Source organism: Biomphalaria glabrata, chromosome 8 (assembly GCF_947242115.1).
Source record: "Biomphalaria glabrata chromosome 8, xgBioGlab47.1, whole genome shotgun sequence".
Classification (NCBI taxonomy): domain Eukaryota; kingdom Metazoa; phylum Mollusca; class Gastropoda; family Planorbidae; genus Biomphalaria; species Biomphalaria glabrata.
In genome coordinates this window covers 25330638-25346007 of record NC_074718.1, presented here as the reverse complement: position 1 = coordinate 25346007, position 15370 = coordinate 25330638, and the positions used below count along the sequence as shown (strand labels likewise).

Here is a 15370-nt window from a genome sequence, read left to right as displayed (position 1 = left end):
GTTAACTGCAGGTAAAAGTAACAAAGTGTTTTTAAATATGTGGATAATTACCAATAAATAATTAACTAATTGAATAAATTTTTTTTATTGATTATTGTTTTGTGAGATACAAGAAATACTTATGCAAAATTGTATCTTATTCTGAGATTGGGTGTGGGAAAAATAACATGTACTAAAATTGTACCAGACAAACAGAGTTAATTTAAGATTACAAAATGATAAAACTGAATGGTTATATAATTAAGATCAATTGTAATAAAAGAATTTTTGTTTGTTTGTTTGTCATGAAAATCTAAAATAAGAAACATTTTTCTTCTACAGCCAACAGATAAAGATAATTTTAGGTTCAAGCTTCATACAACTCTGAAGAACAGAATCTTCTTGTTTGCCTCAGATACAAGAGGTAACACTGTCCTAGCTGCTTGCTTGTTTGTTGTTGTAGGTACAGGTTGGTTGAGGAGAGCATTTGCAGCTTCCCCCCCCCCCACCCCACCCCACACTTGCACAGTCTTCATGTTGTGTATACTAACTTGGAAAACTAAATAGTAATTGGCTTGTGAGCTGCAGGTAGAGATACAACCACTAAATGTGTATATATATACACCATATATATATATATATATATATATATATATATATGTGTGTTTTGGCATTATTGTGTTGTTTTTTTATTGGTTGCAGATGATTGCCTGAACTGGGCACTGACTCTTGGTGCTGCCATTACAGAATACAAGGTAAATATTAATATAATGCTTTTGTCTTTTGCTTTTTATGGTTGTTTTGCTAATAATTCATTAAATACCTAACTTTTCCTAGCTTTTATTTTGCAGGCTGAATCCATCATTAATGAAATACTATGTATATGGTATATGAGAAAATTTTTCAATGCCTATGATGATTTTAAGCTTAACCATTTTGTGCCGATTGCTCTATTGCTTGGCATTAAAACACAGATCCAAGCTTTATTTTAAGATTATATCAATCTTAGTTTCATTGACAGCTATCATTTTTTAAATTACATTTTAAAATATAGTAAGGGTGATTTTAGAAAAAAAAATTGATTTCAGTTTACATTTTAAGTTCACCAAAACGTTCCTTTATAATTTAAATTGGAGTTGGTTCTTAAATTTCATTATATTTGTTTCATATTCTATACACTGACTTACCTACCTACACTTGATTTATTTTGTCAGAAATTACCTGTAAGAGAAGTCCAGCCTGAAAAACCAGACAAAGAGGTAAGTGGTGTTAGTCTTAGCTATGTGATAGCAAGCTTTTTATTGTAGCTGATAGTCTGTACATGGGCTCTAATAAATGCCTATTACTAATGGAGCATTAAGCCAAAGATGCTTGGTATTATGTTTTCTTTATACTATTGCAATATATTGACAAAGATCAGTATATAAGTTGAGAAATTTATGGTTATAAGAATGGCTTTGAACTTGTAATAAGTACAGTCAGTGTTGTTTTTTTTTGTAACAAAAATAAATAGATGCCCGTACTCAAGTGATTAGTTGCGGGTACTCAGTAGTTGATTGCCTAACTTTTAACTACTAAAAATTAATAATTGTTAAAATACAAGAAAAGTAATAATTTTTTCAAAAGGTGCTGGTACGCCGTGCGTACCGTCACAAAAAAAAGCCCTGAGTACAGTTCAGCTAATGTTTCTGTTTTTTTTTGTTCTTTATTGTTGTCTCTTTATTATGTCTTATTGGTTCAAATTGAGGTAAGTATATGTGCATCGGATTTGTAGACATGGTTTGTAATTATGTATTCAATTTGTTGTTTTGTATTTGTCATTATTTACATATTGAAATGAACAAACCTTTTTTTTTAATCATAGACAAAATGTCCAAATTACATCATCACATACACACTACATCAAAAAGCAGTTTGTTTTGAAAACTTTTCTTGTGTTACGGAGTCATGGAGTAATTTCAGTAAACATTATTCTACCTTACAATCTTTCTGCTATCTTGTCTTTTATCAGTTAATGTTTATCTAGTTTCTGGAACCAGTCTATTGACATATTCTTATTGAACTAGTCTAGCATAATTTCTATTCTCATCACTATAGTAATGTCATGTTTATAAAAAAAAATAGTTAAGCCTCTATTATTCAATGTATATGTTTTTAATTAGCAACAGGTTCACATAAAGATTAATAAATTGGATGGATCTGTCACAGAGAAAAGTTCCTGAAACTATCAGTAGCTTTTTAAATTAGTACAAAATGTTAACAAAATACAGAATTAGTAAATAGAGACAGCAATTCTGTAAGTTTTTTATTTCTAAAAAATTAAATGGCAATTGGTTTCAAAGCTATTGATAGAGGGGATCATTTTGTTTCTAAATTAAGTCTTAATAAGTAAACCCAAATGCACAAAATGTGTGAGCCATATGGAGAGTAGGTGCCCTGAAACATGGAGTTTAGGTGCATTGAAACATGGAGTTTAGGTGCATTGAAACATGGAGTTTAGGTGCCCTGAAACATGGAGTTTAGGTGAATTGAAACATGGACAATAGAGAAGCAAAGCAAATATTATTATGAAGGGGAAAAAAAATCCAATAAAAGTTTATTTCATCAATAGTTCTATTCTAAATTATTATTTTTTTCTTTCTAAAGGGTTTTGTGAGAATCAACAGCTCCTCCAAAAAGTACTATGTGTCCATCACAGGCCCTACATTACAGTATTATCACTCTCTCGAGGTTAGACTCCAGTTTTTTTATTTTTGTCCAGTATTATAAACATATTATAAAACCATTATAGTGAACAAGATGGGAAGGGAACTTATTGAAATACCATTGTTTTGTATAGAAATATATATATATATATATATATATGCCTAACTATGGCCTTAAATTATTTAACAATTTTATTTTTAATGCTCCATTATGCTAAAAATATTTCAGAACTATATTTGATAATATGTTTGTTATATCAGGACTACCATATAGGCTCACCGATACACCAGATTGATATGAAACTTGCTTCAGTCAAAGTGAAAGAAAGAAAGAAGTGTAAGCTGCAGTTGGCTACACATTATCGCTATTTTGAGTAAGTTTCAACTCCACACTTAACACTAATTTGAGCAGTATTTTTATTTTCAGGATGTTAATTCTGTCACCATCAGTCATAATGACAAAGTTCAAATACAAAATAAATAGTTGGTATCATTTCTTATCTCTATGTGACTAAATCAAAACAGAAATAAGTAAATCTCCTGCTTGTTGTAGTCCAGGGACAAAAGCATGACTCTTGAGACATCAACACTTATGATATATGACTTTAAAATGCTTTAAAAAGTATTACAAAATCTACAAACTAATGAGTTCAAATTAAGTTTGTCATTCCATCCAGAGAATTCCTAATTATTTAGGGTGTCTTTAAAGTAACAAAATTGATCTAAGCATAATAATTTGAGAATAGTTGTTCTGGAATACTCACAATTTGTCAGGTAGTTAAAAACATAACACTACATTGAACAAAAAATATTTTACAAAAAAATCCATAAAACCTGAATGCTATTCCTCCTTAGACACACAGACATATAAATTAACTTTTAATATCCTTCACCTGGAAAAGACTAGAACAAACCCAAAAGAACAGTAAAGTTTAATGTAAATGAAATACTCAGAGCTAATATGAGTAAAACTATTAATCCCAACATGTTGAAACACTTTGATTAAATAATGAAGCTGTAATTAATTTTTTTTAAACGATCTATAAATACAGAATAAAAGCAAACTACACTAAAATGTATTTTTTTACTTTGGCTTGGACAAACTTAAACAAGAAATTATTTGATTCTAATGCCTATGTGGATGAAGTAGCATGCCAAACTAATAAATTTCTTAAATGATGAAGTTTGACTAGTTAACCTAAACATATGACATGATGATCCTTTATGACTTGTAAGATACTGAACTCAATTACATTTTCAATCATTTCAACGTATTTCTAAATGAAGCAGCATGCAGCTATAATGATTATACCCATTTTGTCTCAGGTTCACTTTTGATGATGACAGTGAAATGCAGAACTGGTACATGGCAATGGAGGATGCCATTGCTGAGGGTTTGGCTGATGATACTGTCTTAGAAAAAGTGTATGATAACTTGAGCAACAAAAACTGTGCTGACTGCGGAGCAGAGAGTAATTGTGCTTCCTTACCTCATATAATTTTTTTTTTATCTAGTTTAGTTTATATCTTATCTATATAAATGTATTTGGATGCTCTACTGGCCACATGGCACCCTCATTAACTGTTGCCATAGAAACAAATAAGGTTTAAATCATCTATCCCATGGAATATGACGTGTTAAAAGTGAACTCTGCGCTACTTAATGTTTCAATTTTCGTTTTGTTTTCACCAAGCAATTACTTTCTGTTTGTTCATCACAGATCCCCATTGGGCCTCAATCAACTTAGGTATTGTGGTGTGTAAAAACTGTGCTGGTGTACACCGAGCATTTGACTATAGGGTGTCAAAGATCAAGTCACTTAGAATGGACACAAGGGTGTGGACCCCTAGTCTTATAGAGGTAATTGAAACTTTGCTAAATTAAAAATGACGCTCTGAATAAGCTTTTTGTAAAAGTAGTAGTCATAGTATTTTTTACTATTGAAGCTGATGGTCACCATTGGTAATGCTAACGCCAATGCATTCTGGGAGTTTACTCTCCCTCCAGGGATGAAAGCTCAACCTAAAGACTCAATGGAGAAAAGAAAAGAATATATCACCAAGAAATACATTGGGAAAAAGTTTAGCAATTTGCATGAACTCCATTCTATGGGGCCACAAGCTCTTGGCAAGGTAAACTATTCTCTTAGTCCAAAACCTCTTTTAGACATGTGTAACTACACTAATAGCTGAAGTAAGGAAATCATGATTTCATTTGACTATTCATAATTTAATAAATATGTGGAACATATATATATATATATGATATTTGTTGTTAAATTCCTACAATTATTTTCCATGTCAACTAGTAGCCATGGATTACATTTTCCTTCTTTTGATCAGCAATTTAGAGAACTTGTGAGATATTATTTTTATTTACTTCAGGAGCTGGTGAGTGTGGCAGGCTCAGCTGATGTTCTAGATCTTATGAAGATATTATTCTCTGGTGCACAAGTGAGTAACTTTGTTGCTATTTCTAAAGTGATGTTGTTACAAATTTGACCCCTTGTTGCAGCCTAGATTAATGGCGCTTGAAGTAACCATTAGTTGAAGAGTTGTTTGGGCTATCTGTAATTTAAAATATTTGTCTTCAATCTTGACCTGACAACTTCTTTCTGTCTAAAGACATAAAATTAACTTCATTTACATCATTAAAAGTGCACTAAACTTTTATGACCACATAACTATACACCATAAAGTATTGGACTCTATTATATTAATAAATTGTTTTTGTATTTCAACAGGTATTATATAGAATAAATAATTGTGGTCAGACAGGTAAGTAACTTTAGATATACTCACCTAAATTTAGGTTTATTTAAATAATTTGTTTATTTCTCTTATTCCCACTTTTTTAATGTTTCGTAGCTATTTCTGTTTAGATATGTGAAGATTTCATTTTCTTTATTTGACCACTCTTTGTTTCTTTTTAAAAAATAAAGGAAAATTGTTTTTTCTTTCTGTTGTAGCCTATGAGGTTGCAAAGGACAGTGGACAACGTTTAAATATGGTAAGACATTTTTTTTATCTTTTGACTTTGTAAAATATTGTGAATTATTTAATTTCTCAAATCTTAAATTAGACATAATGAGCTGTTTGATTTTTAAACAAATTACATTTTTAATCATGTTTTTCTTTATACAGGAACTGCTGTATCAAAACAGTGGTGATCGTAAGTAAACAATGTATAGGTGCACAAAGATCTATTGAACACATAAATGAATTTAAGTCATCAAACCTAAAGTGACTTATTTTGTTAGCAGTATGCTCATTAATAAGGCAGTGTCTTTTTTCTTTATTAGTAAATTCATAAAGAAATATAAATATCTGTTATCTAAATTAAATTAGGTATATAATTGATAAATCTCTAAATGTTGTGCAATTTTAAATTCAAGTTCAAATCTCGCTAGAATTATCAGAGAGACTCGAAACATGAGCATATTGTGTAAATACTGAATAGTACAATAAATAATGATTAGAGAATTTGGCTTAGCTTAGCCTTAAGTTTATTTGATTACATATTCTGAATACTCATGGAATTTTTATAATAATAAGCAAAGGAATCACAAGTTTAAAGCTTAATAAGGTTATGTAATAAGCTTGCATGAAATATTTAATCTGTTATTTTTTTTTTAATTTTTCTTTTCAGCTCAGTCTCAGTTGGAAAGTGTCAGTGATGAGGTTAGGAATTGCTTGATTTATCATTGTTTCAATCAATTCAGAAAAAGTTTTTTTTTTAACCAATTAATTATATATCTCTTGAAATTTGAAATGCAATCTGTTTCTCTAATAAAGCCAATTTGTCTTACTTGTTTCAGAATCGGCTTCGTGAGGATATCAGGTTGCAAGGGTATCTCAATAAGACTGGGCCAATGAGAGGAAGTAAGTGACCCTCAAACTTTTTTTATTAGCAGTTTTGTTAGTTCTGTCATCTATCCCAGTCTTTGAACTCTTGGAGGTAGTTTACAGTCCTACTCCCTTCATTCTTGCTTTCTGTTGTCCTCAGAGTTTTATCTAGAATGTGAATCTTTCAGAATCTTTTGAAAATATTCAACATTTATTAACCTATTAGAATTTGACTAAGACAGCCCAATCTTTATTTCAACAGACTCATTTGTGCAACCTAAATTGTCTAAAGCTTCAAATGCTCTTTGCTCTTCCAGCAAGCAGTTCAGGCATAGATTAAAATAAGATCCCCCTCCTATTTTAAACTTTAAACACTGGTTTCTCATCTCTAATTTCAGTTGTTGTGAATTCTTGAACACTGTTGGTCATTTACAAAGTTTTCCAGGTGTCAGTTTGCATATCATTTACTAATTGTCTGCTTTCTTTCCAGCCATTTCAAATATATGAGCAACCTGCAGCTTTGTTATTGTTATGATGCCTGACAGTCTTCAAATCTTCTGTTATCTTTATAAATAGACACAAAATTCATTAAAAAGGACTTGATGGTTGAAAAGATAATTCTCTTAAAGTATCATGTAAAAATCTTTTGTATATATATATTTATCAGCTCTAATAAATTAATTAATTTTTTTTTCTCTATCAGAATTTGAATCAAGATGGTGTGTTTTAGAACATGGATCTTTGACCTATTATGCAAATGAAAAAGTATGTTCGCTTGCTATGGACATTTGAATATGTACATTTGATTATTATATCTCTCATAAATGATATATAACCATTATAATACAGTTGAATATTTATTATAATGGTCCATAAAATAGTCATTGTTAATGTTGTATTAGAGGCAACATTAAGTTAAAAAGTTCTTATACAGTTTGGAAGTAATCACACTTTAGAATGCTTCTCACATCTATTTCCAGTTCTAAACAAAATGACATTTCTTAGTTACTTAATATGTTTTTCAAAGCATTTTATTTAAAAACAAGCAACTACAAAGTAGTAACAAAGTACTGTTAATTTAAATGCATATTTTTTTAATGAACTTTCTCCAATGAAAATAATGAAATAGCTTATCAAAAATGTATTCAACTCACTAATTAGTAGTATTTTATTTTCATTATTTGACATGAAAACCAATGTTGTTGTTTTTTCTAGTGTCTTTGTAATTATTAAATTCATAAAAATGAATATTTTTCATTCTCTTCTCATTTCCTCAGAGTACAACATTCAAAGGTACTATTGACAGGAAAGAAATGTGTATGATACAATCAGTAGAGAGTGATAAGTAAGTTTAATGTAAACATAAGCCAATGCCTGTCCTACCCTAGACTATGATCACAATTACTTTATATGTTTTTTTATTACTATAATTTTAAATTCAATTTATTTTGATTTCAATCAGGATTGGATACCACTTTGACTTAAGTACAACTATGAAAGAAAATAGAATTTTTTCATTTTCATCTGACTGTAAGGAAGATGCTGGTGAATGGATTCGAACTATTGCCAAGGTTTACTTTTTTTTTAATTAGTAAAGTATGCAAAATTTCATTTTCTTGTGCACTCTGTCAAATTCAGAACATATTAAATATTTATGAATTGGTAAAATTGTTTTTTCTTATTGTGAATGCTCATTAATTATTAGATCACTCATTTTGTATTTCTTCTTTTTGGTGTAAGTAATCATTTGTCCTAATCTTCTTTAGGTTTTAGGGCCGTTCATTAAGCTTTAATAAAACTTCATGAGAATAATTGACTGAGCAATGTTTATCAAAAGCTTATTTTAGAAAATATCTTGCAATTATCCTTTACTCAAAAATAAAATGAATGATATATTTTTTAATTAAATGTAAAAGAAAATACACTTTACTTGTTTAGTTTGACTTCAGTTCAAAGACCATGTTACTTTATATCTAATGTTAGTGGTATTTACATAATCTTATGATGTGTTCCAGCTAATGGCACCTATAGCTGTGATGGAACATGTTGGAATGATAGACATCAAATTTGCTGGAGCTGCTCACATGAGAGAATCTTTAAGTCAGGTACTTTATATATATATATATAATCTTATACTTACATTTTTGTTTCAGTTATATGTTAGAGTCATGTTCTGGATGGTTCAGAATGATTGATGAGAAATAGACCAATAGACTTCAAAACTAGAGTTAATAATAATAATAATTATCTTTATCCATATGGAAATTTGTCTTACAATTTGTGCATTACACCAAACAAAACATGATAACTATAGAAAATATTCACCCCAGACTCATTTATTTGTACCACATATTTAGTTGTCATCCATTGTCTTCATCATCATAGTCCATTAGATTAAAGGTTTGAGAGGCTTAGGTCCTCTCTTCCAAAAACCCTGAAGTTGTGTGTAATGCATCAAATGTTTCCATACAAAGCAAGAGCAAGTGACTTCCAGGACTTGTTGAATCAGAATAAGTCAAATCTGGAACAATCAAAACATTTTCCTATTACTTTCCACAGTGAGTGTCCACTGAGTCAAAAGTTTGACCTGAAAAGTACAAAATTAGAACAAACAGGACTATGGCTTTAATATCTTGTGCAGGCTTTGGCTGCTTCCACCATGAGAGCCCTAGTCCCCCTGGCATTTCATGTATTCTCAGACTTAGCAGTTATTTCAGAATTTATCCCAACACTCAAACCATTTTTTTTCATCCATAGACAAAGCAATTTTAGTTTTTAACTAGTCTCTTCATTTTATCTTTTAATAACCTGAGGAAAATTTTTGTGTGTGCTAAGTAATGAAATATTTCTCAATACTTATTTCAATACTTATCTTGTATCATTTGTTGTTTGAATCTGTAGGACTGGCAGCAAACTTTCTTAGTTTTCAGCTGGAGGGGACTTAACTACATGAACAGAGATCTGAAATTTGATTATTTGGATTTAAGAAAAGCCAGTGGAATCAGTAAGTTGGCAATTGTATCAATAATTTTTTATATCAAAATTCTAAGTGTTAAGTCAGTTAACTCACTAGCGATGAGGCCTAAGGAAAGTTTGAATCTCTCAACTTTTATGGTGAATATGGCCTCAAGTCCTAATATTCAAAAGTACTTTCAAAATATGGTTATGCTTGCCCTGGATGTGGCAAAATATGTAGGTGACAGCTGGGACTACGCAGCCACAGGAAATACTGCATTCCTCACTAATCTTCGGACTTGAAGACTAGCCTTATTATTATTTCCAGATATTCTGTCTTCTCCCTATGAAACATCTGACGTCTTTGCTGAAATGACTTTGTCTATACTTGATGCTGTTCTAAAACATGTTTGCATTCCATAAGATTTAATGAGCATTGGTAGTTTTGTTTTTTATTAGTTTATGTCTATGTTGGGACATAGCCAACAAGTCTAATAAAACTTAGTTGTCATTGGTGATAAAAGTAGTCACTGTTATGTGTTCATGTTTTTCAGAGAAGCAATTAACTGGTGATGGCTATCAGAAGCAAGGTCCTTACTTTGTCATTAGTTCAACAGTGAAGTAAGTTGAAAAATAACAGCCTTTGTGGTACTGCAATTAAGTTACATTGACACTGGTATTTTGAGATTTTAGCTGGAATTATTGAATTCTTCAATGTTGACAGTGTTGCTTTGCTTTCTCTCTAGGTCAGTGTACATTCAAGCCACATTACCAAGAGATACAGAGCAAATGTTTTTAGCTCTAAGTCAAGCAATATCAGTAGGTTGATTAAAAGTGATTAAAGGAGTCTTATCTGTTTTTCTTCTGACTTGTCATTCCCTCTACCTGCACACAAGTAGTTTGCAAGACCATCTTTTTAATAGCTTAACTAAATACAATTTAGCTCTTGTGGTATGAAGGGAGAGTAACTTTTTATGGATTACGGGCATGACATGGCCTAAAGTGTGCCCATGTGCCAAAAAAACTCAAACTCAGTTTGCAAGTAGTTTCTTTTGAGGATATACTTTATGATCTTCCAAAAAAAAATTATAATTAATGTTTAGTTCATTTCATTTATGCTATATTCAATTAATGCAAAGGCACAGAAAGTATATAATATAAACTTGGTTTGGTTGAAAATGCATCACTGTTTTGTAATGTATAAAATGGATAAAAAAAAAAAAGAGGTGATTATCTCTTTAAGACATTACACAATTATTGAATGAGGTGACTTAGCAGTTGACACCTGTTTGTATGACCAACTATGAGAAACAAAGAGAAACCATCCCAACAACATAACTTCTTTACGAGGCCTGAAATTTGGGTCATTAGCCAGCTAATGTATCCATTTACATCAGAATGTGACCTGGCTTAGTAATTATTTCAGGCATTGGAATGCTTCTTTGTAAATGCATTGATACATACAGGATGATTCGCTTGTGTTTTTGTCATACTCAACCTGGTTTACTACATTTCAAAGCTTGGTTTTGGGAGTAGTATTGTTTTCCCAAATTAAATGATATATGTATGTTCGAAGATGCCTCTATTAAACACATCAAAACCACAGCATAGAATCTATTGTCCTTGACCTTCAAACTCAATTCAATAAAAGAAGTTATCCAGCGATGAACTAGTAAAATAGACTAATAAATTGACTGACATATAATAATATTATTGAATAAATAAAACACAGTGAAGATACTGATCATCAATAAGTATCTGTCTCAGAAAAATGACCTTGTTAGTCTGTTTTGTCTCTCTTTTATAGTATTGGTTACATCATTATTAGTCTTTTCTTCAAGCTTCTGTCTTTTGTCTAAATTAAGCTTGTTCACATCTATTCAAGGTCTTCAAAAAATCTGGTTGGACAAAAAAATGTGTTTTCTTACATGCACACAATGTAACCTTATAGCCCTGTCAGTTCTCATACCCCTGGCAATGTGACCTTATAACCCTGTAAGTTCTCATACCCCTGGCAATGTGACCTTATAGCCCTGTCAGTTCTCATACCCCTGGCAATGTGACCTTATAGCCCTGTCAGTTCTCATACCCCTGGCAATGTGACCCTATAACCCTGTAAGTTCTCATACCCCTGGCAATGTGACCTTATAGCCCTGTCAATTCTCATACCCCTGGCAATGTGACCTTATAACCCTGTCAGTTCTCATACCCCTGGCAATGTGACCTTATAACCCTGTCAGTTCTCATACCCCTGGCAATGTGACCTTATAACCCTGTCAGTTCTCATACCCCTGGCAATGTGACCTTATAACCCTGTCAGTTCTCATACCCCTGGCAATGTGACCTTATAGCCCTGTCAGTTCTCATACCGCTGGCAATGTGACCTTATAGCCCTGTCAGTTCTCATACCCCTGTCAGTTCTCATACCCCTGGCAATGTGACCTTATAACCCTGTCAGATCTCATACCCCTGGCAATGTGACCTTATAGCCCTGTCAGTTCTCATGCCCCTGGAAATGTGACCTTATAACCCTGTGAGTTCTCATACCCCTGGCTATGTGACCTTATAACCCTGTCAGTTCTCATGCCCCTGGCAATGTGACCTTATAGCCCTGTCAGTTCTCATGCCCCTGGCAATGTGACCTTATAACCCTGTCAGTTCTCATACCCCTGGGAATGTGGCATTATAACCCTGTCAGTTCTCATACCCCTGGCAATGTAACCTTATAACCCTGTCATTTCTCATACCCCTGGCAATGTGACCTTATAACCCTGTGAGTTCTCATACCCCTGGCAATGTGACCTTATAGCCCTGTCAGTTCTCATACCCCTGCCAATGTGACCTTATAACCCTGTCAGATCTCATACCCGTGGCAATGTGACCTTATAACCCTGTCAGTTCTCATACCCCTGCCAATGTGACCTTATAACCCTGTCAGTTCTCATACCCCTGGCAATGTGACCTTATAACCCTGTCAGTTCTCATACCCCTGGCAATGTGACCTTATAACCCTGTCAGTTCTCATACCCCTGGCAATGTGACCTTATAACCCTGTTATTTCTCATGCACCTGACAATGTAACCTTATAATCCTGTCAGTTCTCATACCCCTGGCAATGTGACATTATAGCCCTGTCAGTTCTCATACCCCTGGCCAGCTTCTATCGATTTGACCAAGTGTTAGCTTATTTTGCCTGCTCTCCAGATTGATAGTGAGGGTTACAAATACCTGTTGAATTATTCACTTGCAGGAAAGTGGTAGGACATTGCATGACCAACCATTGACAAGCAAGAGTGTGCCAGTCATTGTGGATAAGTGCATAGCTTACATCACTACTCATGGACTAAAAGAAAAGGGTATTTATAGGCAAACTGGTCAGTTGAGTCGAGTCCAGACACTGCTTGATGAGTTTAGGAAAGGTACGGATCTTACAACTTAATATTACAGTACACACATATTTTACTGAATAGTTATATATATATATATTATATATATATATATATATATGGTAATTAAAAAACAACAACAAACGTTCAACTTACTTAGAAAAAAAATGTTTCATATTATTTATCAGTCCATATTTTTCTCCATTCATATAGATGCTCATTCTGTAGTTCTGACCAACTACACAGTACATGAAGTGGCTGGGGCGTTGAAGAAGTTCCTTCGAGAGCTGGATGACTCTGTGTTTGAGAGAAACAATTACGGAAACTGGATTGAAGCTGCTGGTAAGCATTTTCAGATTTAACTCATTTTTTTTCTAATTGACGATACCATCTTTGACCCCATTCTTTTAGTTAAATCAACATTTTTATAGTTGATGCATAAAAAATCAATTATTTCATTTTCTTTTCTACCAAAATTGGGGCTAAAAGAAGGTTCTGTTTTGTTTAATTCTACAAATAGATAATGTGATAATGAGTTATGACAATAATGTTATATATTTTAAATAGGTTATATATTAAGTTTTGTGAAACTATGCATATCTATCATAAAAAACACTTTTAATTTGGATCATAAACTATTACCTAGATATTGTCTACATCTAATTCTAATGGGTCTTGTTGACAGTATGTAAGTTTTCATTTTCAAATTCCATAATCCAAAATTTTGGTTTTATAAACATAAATTTGTTTTATATTAGAAGGGCATGTATTCCCCTTGAATTATATACCAACTATAACAAAAAGTTATCAAGGTTTAATTATAACATGGTAGTGAATGGGCTAAAGGAATAACTCCATTACAGAAAGAACTAAAATATTTATATACTTCTTAGCAACATCTGTAAGTCTGTCATGATCTTAGATATTAAGAACTAAAAGCTCTGTTGACTATTTGATTTTACCATTACTTTCATTGTTTTAATTAAACATGATTACTAAATTAACTTGTGCTTATTCGTTTTAAAATTAATACATAATTTATTTGCACATAGCTTCTCTTATAAAATTACAGACATTACTTCAAAAAAACTATCCTTAGGCATTCTAAAAAGAAATATTAAAAAATTGGAGCTATTATTGTTAAGGATACAATTTATAATTACACTAGTTGCATGGATGATCAGTAGGTATCCAGACTAAAAAAAAAATAACAAGTAAAAAAGATTCAAATTTCTTTTCTTCTTCCGAATCTGTTAAAGATAATCCTGATCTTGTATTGGTCAGTTCATGGTCAGTGAGTGTTGTGAAAGGTAAGGTGTGAACAGCCCCACAGAGTCAGTTAAGTTTGATTAAATTGTACAATGATCTCTTAATCATGCTTTACAGTCTTTGGATGGGGAAAAAATGAATGTAAAAGTAAAAATATGTATAATTTTAATAATACTGTTTCCATATTATCATTGTTACTTTCAGGCAGCAAAGATGAGCAACATCGCATGGGTTTATATAAATATTACTTGGGCAGGATGCCAGAAGTCAACAGGCAAACATTAAAAGCTGTTATTCTACATTTATTAGAGTATGTACCAAAACCTTGTTTTCTCAGTCTGTCTGAATAGATTTTTTTGCTGCACTAACTTCTGAAATTTTTTATACCTTGAGAGGCACTCAAAACAAACCGCAAGATCCAAAGATAGCTAGCTGCCAAAAATGTTATGCATTGAAAAGATTTAAAATTTTAAAATGCAAATGAATCTTTTTGACATAGAACTTTTAAAATTCATTAAGTATGGAGTAAGGAAATCACCAGTGATATTGTCCTTTGCAACCACCAATCAATTTGGCTCTTGCATCTTCAATATTAATTTCCACAGTGCACTGTGGTTTCAATATTTTAAACAAATGAAATGGAGTTACAAGGACTTTTGCACCCAGCTTGTTACATTTTGATTAGATAAATTGTATAACAGAATTATATTGTATAACATAATTAGGGGATACAGAATACAACATTGAAACCATTATACAAATGCAATACTTCATTCATGGCAATTTTCTTTTAACATATAAGTTTCTATAGAGTTTTCATCCCACAAGTAAAACCCTTCCTGGTTTAGTGAACACTGTCATTGACACTTAACTACCTGACGGGGATCTTCAACATTTCTGAAGATAACTATCCTTCATGTATTAATAGCTTTTTAGGGAGTTGAATCATTTGTTGTATTTTGTTTCAGCGTTGCACAAAATGAACATGAGAATTCTATGAGTATCACAAATTTGGCCACATGTTTTGCTCCATCTCTGTTGAGAACTCAGTTAGATGAGGTATGTTTAGATGAAGTATGTTTAACCATACATCAATTTTGTTTTATTTTGTTCTGACCCTAATAATCTAGTTTGTTGTTAGCGAGTCTATTGAATGGACTTTGAATGTTCTGTTTCTTTAGAATATTGCTCAACATGGTCATTGTATTGATGATTTTATTCCCTCTTCTC

General features: G+C 32.0%; 1 protein-coding gene across 7 annotated transcripts in view; it reads left to right on the top strand.

Moving 5' to 3' along the window:
• LOC106067962 (arf-GAP with Rho-GAP domain, ANK repeat and PH domain-containing protein 1-like) overlaps positions 1-15370 on the top strand; it is an 86431-nt gene that overhangs the window by 59572 nt on the left and 11489 nt on the right. For all 7 annotated transcript variants that reach the window (XM_056037335.1, XM_056037336.1, XM_056037334.1 and 4 more), the window contains 25 exons: positions 322-403; positions 682-734; positions 1194-1238; positions 2626-2709; positions 2946-3058; positions 4011-4156; positions 4406-4545; positions 4632-4817; positions 5070-5138; positions 5429-5462; positions 5654-5694; positions 5829-5856; positions 6334-6365; positions 6503-6566; positions 7234-7295; positions 7808-7875; positions 7993-8101; positions 8546-8635; positions 9432-9534; positions 10040-10106; positions 10232-10304; positions 12736-12904; positions 13085-13213; positions 14345-14450; positions 15109-15199. In XM_056037335.1, coding sequence (XP_055893310.1) covers positions 322-403; positions 682-734; positions 1194-1238; positions 2626-2709; positions 2946-3058; positions 4011-4156; positions 4406-4545; positions 4632-4817; positions 5070-5138; positions 5429-5462; positions 5654-5694; positions 5829-5856; positions 6334-6365; positions 6503-6566; positions 7234-7295; positions 7808-7875; positions 7993-8101; positions 8546-8635; positions 9432-9534; positions 10040-10106; positions 10232-10304; positions 12736-12904; positions 13085-13213; positions 14345-14450; positions 15109-15199 — 2184 coding nt within the window. The remainder of the gene's footprint in view (positions 1-321; positions 404-681; positions 735-1193; positions 1239-2625; positions 2710-2945; positions 3059-4010; positions 4157-4405; positions 4546-4631; positions 4818-5069; positions 5139-5428; positions 5463-5653; positions 5695-5828; positions 5857-6333; positions 6366-6502; positions 6567-7233; positions 7296-7807; positions 7876-7992; positions 8102-8545; positions 8636-9431; positions 9535-10039; positions 10107-10231; positions 10305-12735; positions 12905-13084; positions 13214-14344; positions 14451-15108; positions 15200-15370) is intronic.